The 22500-nt window shown below is 47.5% G+C and overlaps 10 protein-coding genes across 10 annotated transcripts; 5 read left to right on the top strand and 5 right to left on the bottom strand.

Annotated features, from left to right (window-relative positions):
* Positions 1-112: 112 nt before the first annotated feature.
* On the top strand, positions 113-2444 carry FPSE_05968 (uncharacterized protein; the record flags this gene model as incomplete). Its single annotated transcript, XM_009259086.1, has 9 exons — positions 113-273; positions 334-394; positions 453-820; positions 868-1251; positions 1300-1357; positions 1406-1595; positions 1640-1772; positions 1806-1973; positions 2033-2444. 9 exons carry the CDS (start codon positions 113-115, stop codon positions 2442-2444), a joined length of 1935 nt encoding a protein of 644 aa, XP_009257361.1.
* Positions 2445-2539: 95 nt separating this feature from the next.
* FPSE_05969 (uncharacterized protein) lies at positions 2540-3418 on the bottom strand (the record flags this gene model as incomplete). Its single annotated transcript, XM_009259087.1, has 1 exon — positions 2540-3418. The coding sequence occupies one exon, from the start codon at positions 3416-3418 to the stop codon at positions 2540-2542; it is 879 nt and encodes a 292-aa protein (XP_009257362.1).
* A 664-nt stretch (positions 3419-4082) lies between these two features.
* On the top strand, positions 4083-4469 carry FPSE_05970 (uncharacterized protein; the record flags this gene model as incomplete). Its single annotated transcript, XM_009259088.1, has 1 exon — positions 4083-4469. One exon carries the CDS (start codon positions 4083-4085, stop codon positions 4467-4469), a length of 387 nt encoding a protein of 128 aa, XP_009257363.1.
* A 422-nt stretch (positions 4470-4891) lies between these two features.
* Positions 4892-5878, bottom strand: FPSE_05971 (uncharacterized protein; the record flags this gene model as incomplete). Its single annotated transcript, XM_009259089.1, has 1 exon — positions 4892-5878. The coding sequence occupies one exon, from the start codon at positions 5876-5878 to the stop codon at positions 4892-4894; it is 987 nt and encodes a 328-aa protein (XP_009257364.1).
* Positions 5879-6770: 892 nt separating this feature from the next.
* Positions 6771-8755, top strand: FPSE_05972 (uncharacterized protein; the record flags this gene model as incomplete). Its single annotated transcript, XM_009259090.1, has 3 exons — positions 6771-8485; positions 8534-8648; positions 8696-8755. The coding sequence occupies 3 exons, from the start codon at positions 6771-6773 to the stop codon at positions 8753-8755; spliced, it is 1890 nt and encodes a 629-aa protein (XP_009257365.1).
* A 171-nt stretch (positions 8756-8926) lies between these two features.
* FPSE_05973 (uncharacterized protein) lies at positions 8927-9962 on the bottom strand (the record flags this gene model as incomplete). Its single annotated transcript, XM_009259091.1, has 3 exons — positions 8927-9145; positions 9195-9900; positions 9952-9962. 3 exons carry the CDS (start codon positions 9960-9962, stop codon positions 8927-8929), a joined length of 936 nt encoding a protein of 311 aa, XP_009257366.1.
* An 85-nt stretch (positions 9963-10047) lies between these two features.
* Positions 10048-10884, top strand: FPSE_05974 (uncharacterized protein; the record flags this gene model as incomplete). Its single annotated transcript, XM_009259092.1, has 2 exons — positions 10048-10352; positions 10401-10884. 2 exons carry the CDS (start codon positions 10048-10050, stop codon positions 10882-10884), a joined length of 789 nt encoding a protein of 262 aa, XP_009257367.1.
* A 144-nt stretch (positions 10885-11028) lies between these two features.
* FPSE_05975 (uncharacterized protein) lies at positions 11029-14345 on the bottom strand (the record flags this gene model as incomplete). The annotated part of the gene is made up of 3 exons (XM_009259093.1): positions 11029-11634; positions 11685-11798; positions 11850-14345. 3 exons carry the CDS (start codon positions 14343-14345, stop codon positions 11029-11031), a joined length of 3216 nt encoding a protein of 1071 aa, XP_009257368.1.
* A 1009-nt stretch (positions 14346-15354) lies between these two features.
* On the top strand, positions 15355-17474 carry FPSE_05976 (uncharacterized protein; the record flags this gene model as incomplete). Its single annotated transcript, XM_009259094.1, has 4 exons — positions 15355-15396; positions 15492-15595; positions 15661-16420; positions 16476-17474. The coding sequence occupies 4 exons, from the start codon at positions 15355-15357 to the stop codon at positions 17472-17474; spliced, it is 1905 nt and encodes a 634-aa protein (XP_009257369.1).
* Positions 17475-19751: 2277 nt separating this feature from the next.
* On the bottom strand, positions 19752-21261 carry FPSE_05977 (uncharacterized protein; the record flags this gene model as incomplete). Its single annotated transcript, XM_009259095.1, has 6 exons — positions 19752-20237; positions 20300-20413; positions 20471-20565; positions 20615-20754; positions 20806-21038; positions 21097-21261. 6 exons carry the CDS (start codon positions 21259-21261, stop codon positions 19752-19754), a joined length of 1233 nt encoding a protein of 410 aa, XP_009257370.1.
* Positions 21262-22500: the final 1239 nt, after the last annotated feature.

The following is a 22500-nucleotide window of genomic DNA, read 5'->3' as shown; positions in this document are numbered from 1 at the left end:
GCGGCTTTTCGCTCGGAACCTGATTAAACTTCTACAAGAAGCAATTCATATAACCCCGAAACCTAAACGCGGCAAATGAAGTTCAGTGGTGGTTTGTACACTCCAAAACGCCATGCCTCGTCCTTCAGCACCAAAAATAACCAAGGCTTGTATGCCTTGCCGAGCGCGCAAGATCAAGTGTGACGCCGCAAGCATTGGACTGCCTTGCAGTAGCTGCGTCAGTAGAGAGACTACTGGCGACTGTGTTCTATCAACTCGCAAACGCCGGACATTGTAAGCTCCTTTTTTCTCATCATAGCCTGACTGTAGTTCATTAACTATATGATGTCTTAGACAAGGCCGGAGTACCGAGTCACGGGGAGATCTCCCTGAGGATCATGGCCTCATACCCACAGTCAGTAGCATTTCGATATCACTGAAGTCCGAAATCCTTGATTGACGCGTTTTAATAGCCTGTATCCCACAATCGTCTTTCGTATACTCACAGTAACGCGACCGACCACTCGAATACTCCCCCAACTGACAGATCTATTCATGCAAGCGAAGGTGGCAGCTCACACGCACATAACAGCCCTGGCCCACTGGAAATCCATCTACCACGTCGACCTCAACCCGACCTTCTTTATATGAACATTTTGCAAGACACCGTCAACAAGACAGCTGCTGGCCCAGGTGAGGCTGGAAATGTCGCAGGAACCGACAATGACAATTGTTTGCAGACCCAGATGCGTGGCTGGAACCCACTATTGCAACTTGATGACGTTGACAACGAGTATCTAGCCAAGAAAGGAGTGTTCAAGCTTCCTGCCCCGCAACATATGTACGTCGACTCATCTATTTACAATTTGCATATCTAAGATTATATAGGGACGCCTTCGTCAAAGTGTATTTTGACCACGTGTATCCCTTTGCCCCAATACTGAACAGAGTTGAATTCATGGAGAGTTACCGATCAGGGGACTGCTCACTCTTTCTTTTACACGCGATATCTACAGCTGCATGCTCCTATGTACCAATAGAAGTGATACAAGAATGCGGGTACACTGACCGCTCAGCAGCCCATGTGGCTTTTTTCTTAAAGGCTAAGCTCTTTCACGACTTTCACTGCCAAGGAGGGTCCCTCCCAATGCTGCAGGGCTGCATGATTCTTGGTGACTTCGTACCTGATCATCCTTCGGACAGAGACTTCCATTACTGGTTTTATAACTCAGTCCGATGGGCGTCCAGGTTGGGTCTGCACAACACCAACGTGTCAGTTTACTCAAATTCAAAACCGCTAGGTGACTAACGATAAGTCAGACGTCCCCGAAACGAAGAGTCCCAAAAGCTCTACCGGCGGATCTGGTGGGTTTTGCATGTCAGTATTTCGCTTATCGGGCTACATAAGATACTAACTATTCATAAGAATATCGATGTCTTCTATTTCTTTGTCAACACCCAGAACTTGCGGCTATTAGCAACTGCACCTCCGATCGAGCCCCTCACAAATGATGACTGGGAGGAGGAAGATTTGCGACTATTGTCCCATCTATTATCGCCGATAACTCATCAACAAAAGGCATCCCTGGTAGCTCACAGCGAGTTGGCTCAAATATGTAAGTCAACATCCCAAGTACATCGATGAAACTAATTCTTTCAGTCGGAACGCTCACGAAAACCATTTCGAGCGAGCCACAAAAAGACATGCAGCGAGTAATGCAACCACTGGATAGGTGGCGGATGTCTTTGCCTGCCAAGATGAACCCCAATGACTCCTCAACAAATGACGAAATGTATTTGCTTGAGGTTTTAACAACTAGCTACAGGTTTGAGTGTGTCGTGTGTCGCTCGCTGCGCCGCGGGCGATGGGGGATCCGCAGTGAGGATGTACGCAAGTGGGCGCGAGAACGATTTCGCGATGCTACCCTCGAACTTGACTCGATCCTGAAGAAAGTACTTCTGAGCGGTATCATCAAGAAAATTCCGACGACCTTGTATGAGAATTTCTGTTATCCTACGGATTTGGCTGGCGTATCTGACTCTACATTTACAGTATAACCACCATCGCAGCTCTTCTGGCACTACACATAGAGTCCGCTCTGGACTCATCGCAATCGGACATTGCACGATCCATGGCCCGCGTATCAATCCAGTTCACCATGCTCGCTCTCAACCAGATACAGGATACCCCTGCTATTAAACGAGCATTGCCTGCGTTTGAGATGGTTCTCTCAAAGAATAAGCTATACCCGTCGTCACTTCATGATGTTGCGCAGGTAGAAACACATGGCCTTCAAGAGGGGAACGTAGAGGACGAATCGACGCACGTGGCGATCCAGTCGGATCCAAGTTTTCCTCAAGATATCAATGATCAGATCTCGTTCTTGGGTGGTGACATAACAGGTTTCGAGTTCTTTGACCGATGGCAGATGGAACAGTTGGACTTTACTGGTATTATGAGATGAAACTTGAGCGATACGTGACCTGCTAAAGACTGTCGGTCTTATAACACCTTGATCATATCGAAAGTCCAATTTATACATGAATTTCCCCTGCCCTCTCAACTCCACATCTGAGTCTTAATTTGGCATATCCAAACTGCCTCGTTAGGATATTCATCCAAAATTATTCGCAAGTATTCACCCCAGTCGTCCCTCCAGCCCCCATTAGCAAACATGGCGGTCGAGTATTCCCAGTAGACGGGTAACCAGGACGAGAATTCCCAGTCAATAATGACAATAGTCCCGTCATCTTGCACCATGATGTTCTTCCTCTGAAAATCATTATGCGTGAAGACGGGAGCCTTATTGCTGTGAAGAACAGTTGGTAGAACATGCTGGTAATATTTGGCTAGGTTCTCCGACCATGTTCCAGTTTCGATATCGAAGATTCGAACAAATAAGTTTATCAACTCTTCTTCGGTCGCAATAGGTGACGTGACATTGTCGACGCCCGCTGTGGTGTGTGTAAACATGTCGTCCAGTGGTGGTCCGCCATTGATGTCGCCGAAATATCCTGGGTGTTGTAACTGCCGAAGCTGTTGGAATGAAGCGCGAAGCGTCTTGGCGATAGAAGTCTTTCTTGTGCCGTCAAGTTCAGGCCATAGATCCTTAAGGGTTTTGCCCTGTATATGTTGCATGAGGATATACGTGAAGTTTCGGGGTGTTTCTTTCCCTTGATAAATAGCATAGACTTTGGGTACCACCAGTGAAGTGTTTTTCGCGACGTAAAGCATATTATGAGCCTCTATAGGTTGTACCTCAGGGCCATACTTCATAATAAAATCGCCTCGGATCCTGACAAGTTTGTCACAGAAAGTCCGATTTTCTGGCAATGGCTCCCCGCTCTCAATATCATTTGGTGTTGGTAGTGGGCCAGGAAAGTCCTGATCCTTGAACAGGACGTCGTATTGCGCTGGCTCAACTGTGATAGATTCCATCTTTAGTGGCAATGCCGTAGACGTTGGTTTGTGTCGGTTTTTGGTGAATTTAAGAGGAAAAAGGTGGAAGATGTGAACTGGGCATGTTAGTGTACCTATCATTCGGTTAAACGGACTGCCGTAAGCTAAGCGTTGGCCCAACCCTTGGTGGATTGGGGAGCCGCTATCAACCAACACACGAATCACCTCCAAGGTCGAGGATTAGAGTTGTATCGCTCAGGCATGCGATTCATAAGTCGGGCCAACAACAATTTGCTAACCGCTAGAGATCATCCCGGCAGTGACAACACAGCGCAGTATAAAATTACCTCTGATTTTGGTAGTTCCGTCGTCCTAAGCGCTGGCTAGGCAGCAATATGCAGCAATACGCAGCAATTTACAACACTTCACCTGAAACATCAAAACTTTAGAACCAACAGGTTTAAGAATAACATAACTTAATCAGGATTCGTTAGTTTCTGACAATCCAGAAATTTAGAAAATGTATATAAATGCTAAGATATGACCCTCTTCTTTTGAAACTACAAACAATCACCACATTCTCCAACAAATACAATAACCTATCACGGCCTCAACTACACCTATAAAGATCTCTCCATTATATTTACCTGCATATTGTTCCCTTGATTAAAATAAATATCATCAAACTACCACTACATCAAACATGTCATACCTTTCTGTCTATCTTCTTGAGTTCCTCGGCGTACCGCTAAACCACCACTCAATTTTCATCAAAGACGCCGATGGTGAAACAGGATTTGTCTTTCACGTAATCGGTAACATACAGATGGGTTGTGTTTTTGAAGTTAGGCAACAGGAAACCGATCCGAGATTATCAGCAACCTTCGAAAAAATGACACAAATAGGGGTGATTGAAGCCAACGATACCCCTCGCTCTCGCGCTGTCTGCGAGTCCAATCCTCCCCCGGAGAAACAGTTCAATGGAATCAAGAGGATTGACCCCAAGAAGCCTCTTCGACGTTGCCAAGAATGGGCAAGTGAGACAATCGATATCCTTCGAGAACAAGGTGTCCTTCTGAACGCCAACTAGGATGCTGGCTTGCAGCTTACGGCTCCTGGAACTCTCGACCAGAACCCTCTTCACGACGCGGTGAACAACAAGTGGAACTGCTAGGCTTGGAAACACGACATCGGTAAAATAACTAGTACCATTGGAAAGGCAACTGTTAAAGATGTGGCTATTGGAATATTGTAGGAGATATCTATGGTCTTGGGAAAATGTGTTTCGGTAGGATTTGGACGTGAGAGTAATTCATGGATGCGTGTTAGATGTTCAGGATACGATTGCAGGCTGATCCGTGTTGTATACTTGAACTAAGGACGTCTCTTGTAATTTTACGTTGTCGTAATCTAGATAGTACTTAGTGTCATCAAGAGGAAGAAATTTGTATTTACTAGATGTAATATCTACTGCATGATAAAATGTGGTGCAGCTTATGCAGACAATGCTGACTATAATTCTACCCATTCTACTGATTTCTCCCACAATGTCTTCGCCTTGCCTTCATCATACGCATGATCCCCATAACCAGGTTCGTATAACGAAGTTGACGGATCCCACTTGCCAATAATTTGGCAATCTTCAAGATACCTTCCGCCCTGCCCTTCTAAAGCCTCGGCTGTCGCAGCCCAAACAGTCGTCGCAGCACCCTGCGGCGAAAACTTCCACACACTGTTCAAGTACGGGTCTCCACCCAGGCTGCTCTTTTGCTCTTCGGATAGGTGCCTTCCCAAGTCAGTCAATACAGCACCCGGATGAACGCTCCAAGCATGGATGCCCTCGGAGCCGTATCGCCGTTCGATCTCGTTAGCAGTCCAGAGATTAGCGGTCTTGCTTTGTACGTAGGCCTTGTGGGGATCGTAACAGCCTTCCATGTTGATATTGTTGAAGTCTGGTTCTCCAAAGCGATGACCAAGTGAGGAAAGCATAATAACTCGTGCTGCGCGGTCCGGTTTCAGGCCCTTTTGTAATGCAGGTCGCAAAAGGTTGAATAATAAGAAGTGAGCAAGATGGTTGGTCGCAAATTGAGTCTCAAAGCCTTCCTTGGTCCGTCCCTCTGGAGTGCACATGACACCAGCATTGCAGATTAATATGTTGAGTTTCTTGCTTTCTGATAGGAACTTGGCAGCACACGATCGAACGCTGTCGAGTGACTCAAGATCTAACTCAAGGAGATGAACGCGGTCATCTTGTACAAGATCCCCCAATGCTGTTTTGGCCTTGTCCAGGTTGCGGGCGGTGAGGTATAGGGTCGCTCCAGTGAGGTAAAGCGCTTTGGCAGTGTCAATGCCAATACCTGCTGAACAGCCGGTGAGCAAGACAACGTGGTCGTTGAGTTTTCCTTCAAGGTTTTCGTCTTTGATGATTTGCTCGGCCGTGGGTCGAGCATCACCAGGACCGTTGGCAGCTCCATGTATAGCGACGTATCGGTCAGTCATTGTGTCGGTAGCGAAGGTCTTTTGCTGCAGCTTTTTGAGTCTATCTTAACAAGATGCTACGAAGGATGCAGAAGAGAATATCTATGATATCGTAAAACCTCGACTGCGGGGAAATGGCTCTTGGACCCTTATCAAGGTGACGTATCGGCATCATGAGGTGTTCATGTGGGCCTCGCTGAAGATGTTATTTTTAGTGTCGTGGCGCTATCTTTTCTCAGAACCCGATAATATTCGGACTCACCGACTTTCCGTATACAATAAATTCTACTATTGCAGACTCTTCACACTCAAGGATGATCTTTCAATAGGGAACAATGGATGTTGCGTGTTAGGAAGATCATTGTAGGCATTATATCATGTCTAAACTTCCCGACTTGGGCCCTTGACTGTTGGCACTGTTACATCGCAGAGGGGCCAGAGGCTACCCAAGCTACTGGGTAGCAGAAAAGTTGACCTCCTAAGTCTTGGGTTACAAAAACAAATAGCCTAAAGACCATAGTCTAAGTAACACAAGCTGATCTACTAATTTCGTCTCTTATGCTTCCAGCGGCCAATTTTTCTAGTACCCTGAGGCCAAGTTGAGTAGACGACTCGCTATCACGTATCAGTTTTCATTTAGCGAAATGTCCATACAAGCTGACGCTGCGATACGGTTAAAACAAGCAGTAATGCAAGTAACCCTGGTATTTATCCAACCACGATGTAGAAATGTTGGATTAAAAGCAATCTCCGATAACTGCCAAGAGCAGGTTAACTGGACTGTTTACGAACATGACATAATCATATCCGCCACAGAAACCCGACTCTAAGCCCGATTCCGACTCCGATTTCTCATCTGACCAGAACCCAGCTTCATCATCATCCATCATACCACTGACAACATTTCGCTCACATGGATCAACTAGGCCCAAGCAGCACCGGCTCATCCAACCGAGTTCAACCTCCAAGGCGTCGGCCCAGAAAGCCTCTCAACTGTGATCCCTGCAGACACTCAAAGCTCAAATGCGACCGACAACTGCCCTGCAACACGTGTTTGAAGCGAGGATGGCAAGACTCATGCGCATACGGATCTAATTTTACTGGACCAAAGGGTAGAAGAAAGACTAGAACTTCCAATATCGAACCTACAGTTCAAGTTGCCGAGCCTCAGTTTGACACCATCATACCTCAGGCTCGGCCACAAATTCAAGTTCAGCATCAAGAGGCTGCTTCATCCCCGAATCGAACTCCGGAGCCGATACAGGATCGATGGGATAATATCCTTCAAAGACCTCGTGTGGAGAGATGTCCTACCGGACCTGACGCGCAGAGACCGACTGTTACTCTCTCTCTTGGTCCAACCGTCCCGATCGAAGAGCTGTTGGCTTTGCTTCCTCCTGCTTCAATAACCGAATACTTGGTAGTTCGTTACTTTGGCACACTATCGTCAATATTTCACATTATACACGGTCCAACCTTTCAAAAACAGTTCTTGGCATTCATTGAAGCCCCAGAAAAGACGAGCTTATCGTGGTTAGCACTGCTCTTCGCCATTCTTTCGCTCACTCTCGAGACCCTCAGACCCGACGATGCTGGCTTGAACCTTTTATGGAAGGACCCTAACGTCCCTCGAGACCTGCGAGCGTTATCACAAAAGTTTCGCAACGCAGCCATGATGTCGCTTTCACAAGATCAGTTCCTCGTTCGTCACGATCTCGATACCCTCGAAGCACTTTTGATACTGGTATACATGATTTCCCACAACGAGGGACCAGAATACGCATGGGCACTTCTTGGGACTGCTTTGAACATTGCTACCGCTCTCAGATGCCATGCAGGTGCCCCAATATCGAATCGAATTGAGCGAGAGCGACATCGGCGTTGTTGGGCAGGGATCCTGATCATCCACACTGACCAGGCACTTTGCTTTCGGGATATCGACCTGACCTACCTTTTGAAGATGACGGCTGCCATGCCGGCTTGGGTCAATGACAGTGATATCCAAGAGCATGGTATCAAGGACTCACCTGTGACTCCAGGATCCGAGTTTACGGATATGACACTCATTAAATTCCAGGTCCAATTATTTCAGCTTTCCACTCAGATCTGCTCACACATCTCGAGTAATGAAAGGTTCGATGAGACGACCCTACTTCGATACGATACTGCAGTTGCCAAAGAACAAAAGGAATGGGATGCTATATACCTTGTCGACGGAAACAGAAGCATCTTGAATACAGAGGGTTACGTCCACTGGTGCACTCTCCAAACCTACGCGCATCAACTGTATCTTCTGCTGCACCGACCGTTCCATAGTTCCCGCTCGAACCATTTCCGTGCTGAATCGCGAGAAAAGTGTATAAGATCTGGCTTAGCACTGCTTGACATTCACCACCAGTTTTTTGAACTGCCTCGCATGAAGTGTTATCGATGGCTTGTCAAGGGTGCCATTAGTTGTAATTCACTACACGGCGCCGTTGCACTGACGTCCTGTATGCTTGATATGCCCGATAGTTCAGATTTAGCGGAACACATCAATGCCATCGATGCTGCTCTAACAAGAATGGAGGCGTTGAAGATGAAGAGCCCCGCTTGCTCGAATGTCTATCGCGTTCTTCGTTGCCTTCGGTAAGTAGTCCAGATTATGCCGGTTGATGCAGTGACTGACATGGACAGATCATACCTCAAGAAGCGAGAGCCTGAGTTGACAGTCTTGCCGGAGGATCTTGAACTCAGGTTTGAGGACTGGGCGAATAATGTTGACTGGTTTAGACCGGATGCTATTGATTGGGTACGTTGAACATACTCGTGAGTAATGAAAGTCACTGACATGATTAGGCCGTCTGGGATCAATACATAACACCCCAGAGCGATTATCCTGAAAACATAATGAGTTGATCTACTCACGAATAAAATAAATTTCTATCTTTAATAAAACGCTTGCTCTATACGCTTGCTTCGCTATAATGATCTATGTTCTTTTCCCATGCATACCATCGTCCTACTGTATCCTTTGCCGCCTATGACGGATTTACCGGCGTTAAATAAAGACCACCACGTCCTACTGTATCAACACTCGCTGTATGCGGGCGGCGGCGCACCGACAGGTATACCATACTCTTCTACGTCAAACTCTTCCCTGCAATATCGTGGTGGAACTCTTATACCCTCGGACAACAAATCCTTGACCTCTTTCGATGCTATGTTGTTATTTCTCACGAACACGCCCCATCCATTAACGGGAAGCTCGGGCGAAATGAACAAGTGTATAGGTAGCGAAACCTCCTCCTAGCAAATGTTAGTCTTCTTCTCGACCGCAAGTAGAAATGAATCGCACCTCTGTTGTGACACCGTTCGTGACCATCGTTACTTCAAAATGCAAGGTGTGACTGATTGTGATGCCGTGCATCGAAACGTCTGGGGAGCAATTTCTCACGGCCAATGGAAGATGCAAGCATTGCTGCCAGGATTGTAATTGTACAGACTGGTTCAAGTTCAGAGGCCACTCTGTGACAATGCGCTGCCCTTCATAAGACATGGTCTCCGAGTCAGACTTGTCCTCAACAGTATGTGTTTCGCGCAAGTAAAATCGTGCTTTCGAAATGTTGCTTGTTGAACAAAGTTGTGCAACCTGAGCCTCGATGGGGATCAGCCCACCCAATGCTATTGCTCGGTGTCGGATAGAAATGTTGTACTCTGATATGGTTGACCACTTTCCATGTGCGGATGTGGGATCCATAAGCTCGTATGAAGAAAAGGCAGGTGTTCGGATGATTCGAATGGGCGTAAACGAGGAGGCATTCTTTGAGGAATCTGAACGGATGGTTGATGCTTCGAGGAGGTATGTAATGCTACAGCGAGTGCAGCCTTTGAAGGTCTCTTCTTGGTCGCCTCGAATAAAGAGCTCGAAGGGCCATTCGTAGTGTTTGCCATTTGGGACTGACTTTCCTATTTGGTCGGCGACGTAGAAAGGACTCCAGCTGTGGATTGTTTCTTCCTTGTATTGCCATCTTGCAGCATTTTCCGTGAGTGATGTATGATCCCTAAGATCGATTAGAACGAGAACCTATATGTTGAAATGTCTTTAAACGTACCCAAGCCACATTCGACTTGTAAACTTTAGCTGCACGCCATCTCCGATCTAACCTTCACTTTGTACAAACAATCCACTGCGCCAAACGTCTACCAAGATGCCCCTGATGCAAAACATCATCTCCCAAGTCCCATCGCACTTTACAAAAGTACTTTACTTCCCAAGACATAACGAAGAAGTGTCTCATTTTCCAATATACGAAATTTCCGAGCAATACTTTGACAAGATCGGAAAGTTACCTATGGGATCTAGAGACTACAAGGTTGAGCTATGCCTTCTTCGCAAGCCAAATGGAGAGTTTCTCGGCGATAATGCTCGTTTCTTGGTGGATGTTGGTGATGACAGCACCTCGATGTCTGTTCGTGAAAGAATCCTAGGTCAAGATCCTGTCGAGGCACAAGTGTGAGTTTAGTCAACAGACAGAGGGCCTTTTTTGACTAATAGTTTTAGGCTACTTCCCAACTCAGAAGAAACTGAATATTCTATCCACACAGATACCAGCACAACATCAGCTCATAGCTCTGGTCATCTTGTATTCCCATTACCCGAGAAGCAGACGAAGAGACAACTCGTTCGATATCCATATTTCGCCATCACTAGCACCATCTTCGGCGATAGAGATGCCAATATCGGTCGATATGAATGGCAGGTCCACCCAAATGAGAAAGGGCCACTCCGATACGAATTAGTTGATGTAGGAGAGAATGATTCTGGAGAGGTTGATAGTTCAATATTGGCTATCTACCACCACCACGGTTTCGAGAACGAACTGCCTGCATCATACAGTCATGGAGTTTTATTACTTCCATCCACTTCGACATCGGAGTTCGAGATAGCGGTTGTGTCAAGTCTTTTAGCTGTTCTTTCAGCTGTTCGACAACAACCGACGTCGAGGAAGCAATCACGTATCAGGTCCCTGATGGCTTGCTTATAGTCATGGATGCACCGCAAAATAGTAATAACTAGATCATATACAAGCTATTCTGTTCTATGTTCGCTATTTAAATACAAACTGATGACTGTTACATCTTCTAACTCCGTGTTTTTAATTACTTCTCTCCCTTAGTCGAACTCAGAGTTAACCCCTGTGAGGCTCAACAATCATTGGGCCCGATGTAGTAGACTTCTCCTTGCCGCCTTCCATAGAAGATCCATCATTCTCACTATCTTCCTTCTTAGACTTCTTGAACAGTCTGGCGAACTTGTCCCAAACATTGACCATCCAGCCATATGAAGCAACAAATGGTGGCGCAACAAAGTAAACAATCTTGGCGAACCACTCATCGGGGAAAATCCTGACCAGTACGCCCCAAGGCAGACTGAAGGCAGCGATAATGATGGAGATGGCCCACTGCACACCATCAAGACCGTTGGGATCGATGTCAAAAACGCGGTTACCAACAAAGACGATGGCGATCTGGAGTCCGATCATGATGCAGTTGATGAAGACGAAGAACAGGTTGCGGTGAATACCAACAAAGACGTTGAACTTGTTGTCGAGGCGTCGGCAGTTGAGTTCGTTGAAGATCTGCATCCAGACGAAGACATTGAAGATGATGGTGTCTAGTTGGAGCTTCTCAGCCTCGAGGCTCGTGTCGTAGTTGAGGATGGCGCCGCCGGCAAAGTAGAGAACGAGAACGACAACCAGCTGAAAGATTGATTGGCCGATGATCATCTTCCACATCTGTGATTGTTAGCATTGTCATGAAGTCAATCGAATGTCGATGTACTTACGTTCATGGTGATGAGCGGCGCGGACTTGGGCTGTGGAGGTCGGTCGAGGATGTCATCAGTAGGAGGATCGGTGGCGAGGGCAAGGGCAGCCATAGTGTCCATGATCAGGTTGATCTGTCAAGGTTAGTATGGATCGTTGATAGGCGCTGCTTGATGGCGACTTACCCATAGAAGCTGCACAGCCTTGAGCACAGGCTCCATGTCCGGGTTGTACATGGATGTAACAAAGGAAAGGATAACTGCGGTGATGTTGACAGTAATCTGAAACTGGAGGAACTTCTGCACAGCATCGTTGACAGCACGTCCCCACTTCAAAGCAGTGATAATCGAAGCAAAGTTGTCGTCCATGAGGATAATCTCAGAAGCCTCCTTGGCAACTTCAGTGCCGGAGATACCCATAGAAAAGCCGATGTCAGCTGCCTTGAGCGCAGGTGCATCGTTTGTGCCATCACCAGTCACAGCGACTGTCTCGCCGAGAACCTTGAGGCGAGTAACCAAGATGCGCTTGTCGTCGGGTGATGAACGGGCCAGGACTTGAAGGCGAGGGATGACACGGTCGAGTTCTTCTTCGGAGAGCTTGCGGAACTCGGGACCCTCCATGACAATACCGTCAGTGAAGATACCACATTCAGTAGCGATAGCACGAGCGGTGACGATGTTGTCGCCAGTGACCATTCGGGTGACAACTCCAGCGCGGCGGGCGTTCTGAACAGCTTCGGGGACACCAGGACGGACAGGGTCTTGAATACCGACGATGCCGAGAAGAGTCAAATCACTGAGGTTCTCGAGGTCGGGAGTCTCAGCAAAGTCCTTGTAGGCCATGCCGATTGTGCGAAGGGACTTTTCGGCGAAAGCATTGATAGCATTCTCAGCAGCCTTACGATCCAAAGCATCGACGTTGCCGTTGGAAGGGTCGAATTGAGTCTTGCAGTATCCAAGCACAATCTCAGAAGCACCCTTGATGAGAAGTCGGCAACCAGTAGGTGTCTTAATCACAGCAGTCATGTACTTCCTGGCTGAGTCGAAGGGTTCGATAACAACAATAGTTTCGTTGGCGCGTGCTTCGGCAAGAGACTGCATACCGAGATGGTCCTTGGCGAGTTGGAGCAGAGCGGTTTCGGTCTTGGAACCGATAAAGGTGGCGACACCTTCTTCCTCGCCTTCGAAGGCGGTGGAGTTTATGGCGACGGATTGGGTGATGAGCTTCTTGCTGTCGGCGGGAAGGCTAGATGCCCATGAGGGAATGTCGGAGGTAAATGTGGAGGAACCGAAGCGACCAGCTGTGACCGTCATTTTGTTCGTCGTCAGAGTTCCTGTTTTGTCAGAACAAATACAAGTAGCGTTACCCATAGTCTCACAAGCTCGGAGGACTCGGACCAAGTTGTTCTCCTTGAGAAGACGAGTGGTAGCGAAAGCAAGTGCAAGTGTGACAGCAAGTGGAAGACCCTCAGGAACGGCGACAGCAATGATAGCAATGGCAACGACAAGGAGGTCGACAAATGTCGAGGCCTTCTCCTCAGCGGGTCGATCATCGCCAGGAAGATTGGCGCAGAAGCGGAAAAGAAGGATGAAGAACATGAGAACTGAAGCACCACCACCGAGCTGGGCAATGGCGACAGCCAGCTTCTCAAGCTTCTTCTGAAGGGGAGTAGACTCGATGTCTGTGCGGACAGACATCATGATCTTACCAAAACTGCTGTTGACACCGACTGAAGTACACATGAATGTGCCCATACCTTCAAGGACCTTTGCACCGGAGATGATGAATGGATCAGCCTCCTTAGTACTGTTGGGGTCGGGTGTGAATGCTTTTGCACCAGGAGTCTTCTTCAAAGCGTCTGACTCGCCAGTAGCGGTAGACTCGTCGCACTTGACGTTGTGTCCATCGATGAAGATACCGTCGACAGGGATCAAGTCACCAGGCTCGAGGTAAATGACATCGCCAACAACGATATCAGCGACATTGATGAGCATTGACTTGCCAGATCGAAGAACCTTGACCTCACGATCATCCTTCTTGGTGTTGAGCTTGACAAAGGCCTTTTCTTTCTGCCAATCGTTATGAGAGGCAACAACAACGACGATGGCAACGGCAGCGAGAATGGCGACACCCTCAACCCAATCAACAGGTGTAGGGTCGTCAGGCGCATGGGTCGTTCCGAATGTCTCGTAGAGACCAAGGGCAAGGGAGATGGTACCAGCCACCGTCAAGAGGACCAAAACCGCTTCCTGGAAGGTGATCCAAGCTAATCGCCAGATTGACTTTGGCTTCTTGGCAGGGAGCTGGTTGCGACCGTAGATACGGATTCTCTCATTGGATGAAGCGTTTTGTGTTTGAAGTTCATCCACGCTGAGACCGGCGTTTACATCCACATTGAGACTTTGCGCCAGACCCTGCAGACCACCAAAACTTCTGAGTTTGTCGAGAGATTTGGGGTTGAGGAGCTCGTTGAGGTCATCGGGAGTGTGAGAGAAGGGAGCATTGTTGGAGACAGGAACAGGAACAGGAGGAAACTTGATGCCCTTTTCATCCGGAGATTGTTGGTTGAGACTGGGCACGACGGTTGAGTTGTCGCCAACTGAAGAGACAGTGCCGGCTTCGCTGAGAGACCGCTGGCGGGGGTCCAGCATGGCCTTGGGGTCCAGGAAGTTACCAGACATGATGGAAGGGGAAATTGGAAAAGAAAGCCAAGTCTCTAGCTAGGATCCTAGGTCCCAAGAAAGCTTGACTGGTAGGGATAGAAGTAGACAATCGAAAGCTCAGAACCAGTGAGCTGTGATGAGTGAGTCGCTCTATTTTCGGATTTTAATTTACATATTTGCGTGGGGCAATTAAACAATTTATATCTGGTCGTCCATCCTGTGCCATGGAATCGGTATTCCATATTGGATCTGGAAACTAAGCTTAAGTCTCAGGGCAGGGATAATGCATTTCTTTCGTCTTGTCGGGAGATCAAGAAACAAGAGAGGGGGGCTTCATGTGAGAAACGTTGTCACTGTTGATAGCCAATGGCCACTACATGGGAGATCTGATAATCACCGCTCTTGGGCTAGATCGCGACAAGACCGGTGTAGATCTGATTACTTCATCGGAGGGCGGGAGACCGAGGAACTGTTTGGGGTAAGATCAGCGAGAGTGACATGGACCTGAGCCAGCATCATGTCGGTAGTGACCAATGATAGATATTACCGAGACTGAGTCAGCGGAGACGGAGTGTAGACGCCCAAAAGAGCTGTTGGTCACATCCCGTCTCTTTTGATCCAGCACAGCCCTCTATCACTCACTATCCCTCTCCTTGTCCATATTGAGTGAGGATGTGACTATGACGATGAATCAAGGTCACCTTGACAGCGTTTGAGTAGCATTTACCGATGATGGCTCGTTTTCGATCTCGCCTAACCTTATTGCATGAGTTGGAAAAGGGAAGAGTCTGGAACTTGGGACTCGACAATGAAACAAATTCCACGGGGCTAAAGGACCGACTAAACGGTACTCCTGCCCCCTAGGGGCCCTAGGAGTTACCCCCTAGCTCGAAGCTGCTGTACCTTAATCACTAATGGATCGCCCATGCTCTTAGTTCGGGCTTCCCCCATCTTTTTTTTCTTCCCTCATTTCCGTCTTTCCGATTACCTACACTGGCATCATCTTTTAATTTATCGAAAAATCAGGATGCCTCCTCGACGTGCATGCGATGTATGCTACAAGCGAAAGGTAATCATCCAGTTCCAATCCACTATTGGAGGCCCGAAATGTCATATGATGCCTACGTTTCCCTGGATATTCATTAACAATTCCTGATTTTTTAGATCCAATGCTTGATCAAGACCCAGGGCGAACCTTGTGACTGGTGCGAAAGCCAAGGACTAACTTGTACCTTTGAGAGAGTCATTCAGAAAGACCCCAACAAGAGGTACCTTTTTTTTTCTTTTTGTCCTTTCACCGCGACAACCTGGAAACTGTCTAATCAAGGACTAGAACCACTTCCGATGTTGTGCAGGAATTGTCTCACCGCGTCGAGTCTCTTGAAGAAGCTCTCCAAACTGCATTAAGCGCACCCGCCCGAAGCGCCTCTATTTCTCTTTCAGACAGGCCATTGGCTTTCCCCAGTCCACCCAGTCTTCGACTTGGAGGAGGATCGCCAGTCACAACAACCATTGCTCGTCATCCTTCCGTGATAAGTCCTTCTGACCTTCCAGTGAACAATATTGCTTTGAGCAAGCCATGCTACAAATTATCGCCATGCCAACTCGGCACGAATTGGTATTTTAAAGGTATCGGTATTTTATCTGAGAGAGGAAGACAATGGATCACATATGGATCCGGTGAGAGAGTCTTTCTCGAAAACTTTAACATTTTTGCCAATCCAATTGGCGTTATCCCGCCTTTGGACTGTTGGCCAATTTCTGATCAAACGCGAATACTACCGCCGAAGGAAGCTGTCAGATACATTGTCGACGCGTTTTTCAAGTCCAAGACATCAGTCTTTTTTCCCATCTTGGAAAGAAGTCTGTTCCAGGACACCATCGACAGAGCGTACGATGAGGTTGATCTTGGACGTCGTGCTCCAGCTGAAGCCTGTCTTTGGGCAATTACTGCTCTTGTGATGCGCACAACAGACCTTCAGCAATTCGGTCTTGGGTTGGAAATAAGAGACTGCCTTTATGAGGCTACTCGCTTATTGACACTCAACAATGGCAACACCAATTTGGACAGTTTACAGGGCACTCTACTTCTGGTGAGTGATCTGATAGTACAAATTCCTTCAGCTTGATACTGACAAACATTTCTAGTGGGCGTGTCAAAAGATGCGAGGACGATGTCGTGAAGCTTCGGTCACATTTGCAAATGCATGCCGCATGGTTTGTGATCTTGGCGGCCATTTCCCACTCTCACGACTTGCCATTCTCCCTCAACACAGTCCCACATTCGACCATCAAACAAAACTGCATATTCGCAGACTGTTCTGGATATGCTACTGTTTCGACAAGGATGTGTCACTCCGCACCGACAAACCACCTCTTCTCTCATCCGACTACTGCGATGTGAACGACTCCGAAGAGCCACCTTGGTTTAACCAATCGAGAGACATGAATCTCGCCAAGATCAAAGAGAATGCTGTTCGCATGCTTTGTTCACCGAGGGCGTTCAAGTATACCGAAGGTGAACTTCTCGCGCGCGTTAGAGAGCTTGATGACGAACTGGAAGAGTGGCGAGTGTCTGTGGATCTTCGTTATCGTCCTCGCCTATCTATCGTTTCAGACTTATCCGCTTCCCTGTCTTCAAACATGAGCCTGGAAGACCACACGTACCTCATCAACCTGCAACTCGACTACCTCTTCACCATAATCAACATCCATACCCTGGTCCGCAAATGTGGCGATTTGGAAGAAAACCTTCCCGACGATCTTCACAGCGTCGTGCACTCGAGCGCAGACCTCTCTATCGAAGCAAGTCGCTCGATATTTCGTATCCTCGACACAGTTGTTGACTTTTGGAAAGAGGATGCGGTCTACATCGTGTCGCACTTTGCGCCAATGGCTGCGATGCCGCTGTTCATGAACATTTTGATCCATCCGCTTGGTAATACGGCGGATAGTGATTTGCAAATCTTGTCGTCGATAAGTAACATCACGCGTAAAATACCTGCAGAGAATTTGCCGATGGAGGAAATTGAGGGAATCAGAGAGATTAGTGAATTTGTCATGGAGCTTGTCAGATTGAGTCACAGCGCAGCATGGAAGGTCAAACGGGGCGAGAGAGAGCATGACCTTGATATTATCCATAGTTGAAACAAAATAAAGCAAATGGTTCGTGTGTGTTAGTTTAATAAGCTGCCTCTTCCTACTGCGAGACTAAAGAACGCCTTGGTGAGTAACACAGGATCCATGCCTTGTAGCTTGTTTGTTTCCATTACCCTTCGACGTGACCGTACTTCCCAGTCCTCCAGCTCTTTGCATAGTCCATGAGGTCCAAAGCCATAAGCCAGCGATGATACATTTGGCCAGGGTTCGGTCTGATTAACAAACTTGATCCATGCCGCGCGTAAAGCCTTTCCAATTCTCTCCCCAGCAGGCGCATGAGTGAGATCAAGACCTCCAAATAGCAACACCAAGTCTACTGCGTGATGCGCCCCGGTTGAAGGTTGCCATGGGTTTGGCTCGTCTATGAGACACCTATACACAGGTTTTCGTGCATCTTTCCAGAGTTGCTCGAGCTGATGAATAGGAAGCACGAATCTGCAGTCATTGATGAAATCCAGTGCCCCTGTTTTACACGACGAGGGCCTGTCTGAACGTATGTGATAAAGCTTTTTGAGCTCCCCACTGTGTTCACCTGCAGCATCGAAAGCGCTGACTATATCGTCAATGTCTGTTGCCCATATTCCTGCTTGCCAAATAACTGCCTGTACATCGTCAGAATGTGAGTATTAAACTCCAGGGTAGTCTCGCCTCTTTCTGGACGTCACTTAGCAGCAAAGCCCCAGCCTCGCCAGTGCTTGTTTCCCATCCATCAAACCTCTCCTCCCATTCGAGGAAAAAAGACTGCAGGCCAGATTGTTTGACAGCTTCGACAATCTTGTCCGTCGGGGCAGTTTCCAAGACCATGGTAGCGTCGATCCCCTGAAACTGTTTCGAAACCTTGTCGCGAAGGGCTGAAACCATGTGCGGTGGTAGGGGAGGCGACAGGAACAAGGATCCCGAAGACAGGATGAACTGATTAACTGGAGCTTGGGTTACAATGTGAGCGTGACAGTAAACTGCGCCGGCGCTTTCTCCGGCCAATGTAACCCTTTTCTGGATATTTTTAGTGGTTGTTTTCAATTAAAGATTGGTCATTGCTTACCGGGTCACCACCAAAGTCTGCGATGTGGTCTTGAATCCATTCCAAAGCTAGCGCCTGATCGCGTAACGCAAGGTTTGGAGGTCCATCTTTACTTCCTAGGGCGAAGACGTTGAGTCGATACTGGATAGAGACTGCTATAATTGGAGTGCCAAGACGGATTGAATCAGCCACAATAGCAGTCATGTCTGAGAAGCTTATCAGCGTAGTCCTTCATCCCTTGTCTGGTAGCAATGATTGATGGACTGGTTGTTTCATACCACAGATACCAGACGCGGCGCTTCCAAACGTAACAGCCTGAGATCCCCCTGCATTTGACTGTTAGCTGACTTCGACTATACAGAAACAAACAGAACCCTACCATGTATCCAAACAAACACAGGCAGCGTCTCAGGGCGGTTCAGGATATCAGGACTTGGCAAGACAACGTCCAGGTTTGTACAACTGAACTCATCCTCAGGTTCGTCGGGAAACTGATGGTGAGACGGCACACGCAATAGGTGACCAACATCAACAGGAACTTGAGGGCATCGGGGGCTATCCTATCAGCTTTCTTTATCGTAGAGTTTCTTATTGCACAATCTGCTCACCCAAACGTTGTGCAATTAAGTTCTTTAGGGTAATCATTAATCTTTTCGGCTGCGGTAAATCGCTGCGGAATATGGCCGTAGGGTATTCCGCGAAATTGCGTCACTCCGTCGGCCTCAAGTCCGATCAAGGTCGTCTGAAGTGAGTGGTGTTTCAGGGTTGCGACCATTTTATCTGAGTCGACAGGATAGCTGACGGTGATGATCTATGTCAAGTCAAGCTTCATGTTTATGAGTTGGCCGATATCTCTGCCGCACAAATGAGGGGAAAAGGAGGCATCTCCACTTTAGGATAGACGAGCCAGCCAAGGATATCGCTTCATACCGTCTCGCCTGTCCATGAAGAAACTTACAACTGCATATACTATACATCTATGTGATTATGCCCTACTTTGTGACTCTTGGTACAAGGCAACCTCTTTTTTTTTAACGTTGTATAAACCATACATCTATGTGATAAACCGGAGATAGTTTGGTTCATGGCATGGTTTAGCCAAACGTTCGCTGTCACGAATGCCCTGGTAGCACCAATTTAGACGATTCATCCCATGAAGCACTCAAAATGCGAAACGAAACTATTTCTATATATAACATCATGCCTGATAACTATTTTTTGTGTTTGGTTAAGCTATTTCCTGTTTACTCATCCACTCGTACTACATATTCGGACGTCACCATGATCTCCCCAAGCCCTGCTTCCAATCCTTGTCTCTTACCGTGGCTCTTGCTCGGTTGGAGCCCGCCCACGGCTTTTGCGATATTTTGAGACCTTATACCAATATGCGAGTCCCGATGTGCTTTGCCAGCGCTTTGAATCGAGGTGTCATCACCACTTGCTTGCCTATCAACGGGGACAATATGGTCCTTCGATCCCCAGACTGTGTCCCCCAGATCAGTTTCATCAGGTCGTGATCGTGAATTGGCTTTATTTTTGTAGTCCCCGAGACGGTAGCCCTGACTGTCGCCTAGACCTGGAGTGCGGGTGCCACTCTTGGAAGCTGAGACTGTTTTCTCGACGACTCGCTTGAGAAGTGGATAGACCATGGGGAGATTTGTGACAACAAAACTGACGAATGATTCGCGAACAGACCAGTAGCCCGACTGAGCTGGATCAGTGTTTCCTTTCTAAGAGGCATGTCAGTAAAAAGATACGACAAGGATACGTGATCGGTAATGAGTCGGCTTACTGTAAGAATAGACACGGCTCTCAAGATTCCGAATACCATCTCCAAGAGTGCGCCACTGAACATGAACATGATGACGACCTTCTTGCGCCAAGGCATCCTAGCCTTCCAAATCATCTAGAGGTGAAGAGTTAGTGAGAACACGAACAAGGAGTGTTGAGGTACGACGCTTACAGGGAGGGGAATTGACATTAGAAAGAAGTCAGTGGCGGTATTCATGGCCATAACATAAATGGTCTGTATGTATGTGATAGCTGGTAGGCAAGAGTCTGCAAGACAAGTTAGATTGGAACTCATTGGGACAATTGGGGGACGTACTCGGTGGCTCTGGGTCAACCTGCCATTGCTTCTCAAACGGTATACACTTGAGAAAGGCTACCAAGAAGCAAGATACGTATGTGACGGGGATGATAATAGTGCCCCAACGAGCATATCGCTTAGCTGAAGCCACACCTTCGCTACAACAACGATCAGTATGGAATGAGTACTATCAGAGATGGTATACCTACGTGAGGCGTAGATAGTAAATGACCCAATAGCCTTTCAGCAGCCATAACAATGTCATATAAAGTAAGAGTCCAATGACATGAGTTTTTGACCCATTTACCCGAAGCGCCCATTCAGGGCTATCGGGGTCGTCCCTCAACGCCTGACGCTGGGCAGGTGTTATGCCATTGTTTGCCAGGCCTTTCCAGTATGCGACGACAAAGTATGCTGCTACTGACTCGGCGGTGTATACTATCTGGGAGAACACGTGAGGTTAGTGTCGCCCGATATAGCTGAAATGAGGACTGACTCACTGTAGCTAATAGCATGAGAATGTCATCCCACTGAATGCGTCGGCCAAAGGAAGAGAATTGGCTATAATAACGAAGGCCGACGATGAAGTACGCTGCTCCTTGAAGGCCCCATACCTCCTGGATGAAGGCGTTGGCTGCTGCTTGCTGTTCAGCTTGGGTCGCCATCACTGTCAAATCAAATGTCTCTCAATGTGTTGTGACACAACGATGAGAGATAATGTCGTATGATGATGGACCCGAGAATACGGATTGCATGGTATATATATCATGAATGAAGAAACATGCATGTACTCTGCAACGATCGCTTAAGAAGTAATTAACAGGTCGATAAAATGTACTCCTATAATCTGCAGTGCATACGGAGTGCTGGGGATCCGGAAGATCACTTCAGGGGCTCAAAGTGAAGCTTCAACCGGGCCCTTGGTTTGGATGTGAGATGTCAGCGGCAGTATGTAATCGTTGCAAGCCTTTGCGTTTATTGGTTCAAAAAGGTTAGTCGGAGAAAGCGAGCGATATCTGATAGTTGATTTCGGATGCGTGGGTTGAAACAGGGGAAGGTGGGAAAGATTGCTAAGAATTGAAGCCTGATGAGACCTGTCATATATTGAGTCCGCAGGCTTCTCAGCCTCACTGGCTACTCTAGAAGTGATGGCTAAAACAGATGCTAAATCTTTCATCTTCAATACTCCACACATGGGTACCCACGCTCTCCTCCCACTGAGATGAGTTGTATTCTTGGCAATAATTGAAGAACATTCGACACGAATCACATCGTCGATGCTGTTGTCGTCCTCAAACTGGGGACAATAATTCGGGGCAATATTTTTGAACTTGACCGTGCATGAATCGACTTGTCACTCTTTGACAGAGCACCAAAAGCAAACATTGCGTTGCCCACACAGAACGTGACTTGTCTACCCTCTGGATTGGCGTCTTAATTTCCTGCTGAAGTCTCGGCCCAAGTCCATGGAGACTGTGTTCATTGGTGACAACACCACAATTATTAAGGCAAAAGAGACTTGCTGACTTAAAAGTCATCGCTATTGAAGATCTTCAAGCCCGACAGTTACAGCGGGTTGAACGGGTGCTAGCCCCGCGAAACAATCCCTGTCAGTAATTTCTGAAGTCTTCCCAACAAGTGATAAGTCGCGTGGGGGAGACAACGCTCTTCGGCGGGGAATTACGGCAGGATTTTCATACGACACCTGAAATAAACAATCAACGTTGAGACTATTGAACGGTAGCGGTTTAGTTGAGACATCAACGTGCTTAACCCGGTATTCTTCACCGTTTATCGCTTCGGTAATTCTGTAGTGGATTGTGGAAAGAACGTTAGCAGAAGAGAAAACAGAGAAAACAACGCCTCATTTCGACGATTGTCGTGATTATTTCCCGAATGGACTT

This window comes from Fusarium pseudograminearum, chromosome 2 (genome assembly GCF_000303195.2).
Source record: "Fusarium pseudograminearum CS3096 chromosome 2, whole genome shotgun sequence".
Classification (NCBI taxonomy): Eukaryota; Fungi; Ascomycota; class Sordariomycetes; order Hypocreales; family Nectriaceae; genus Fusarium; species Fusarium pseudograminearum.
Note: the sequence above shows the minus strand (reverse complement) of the source record. Positions and strands in the feature narration are given on the sequence as shown.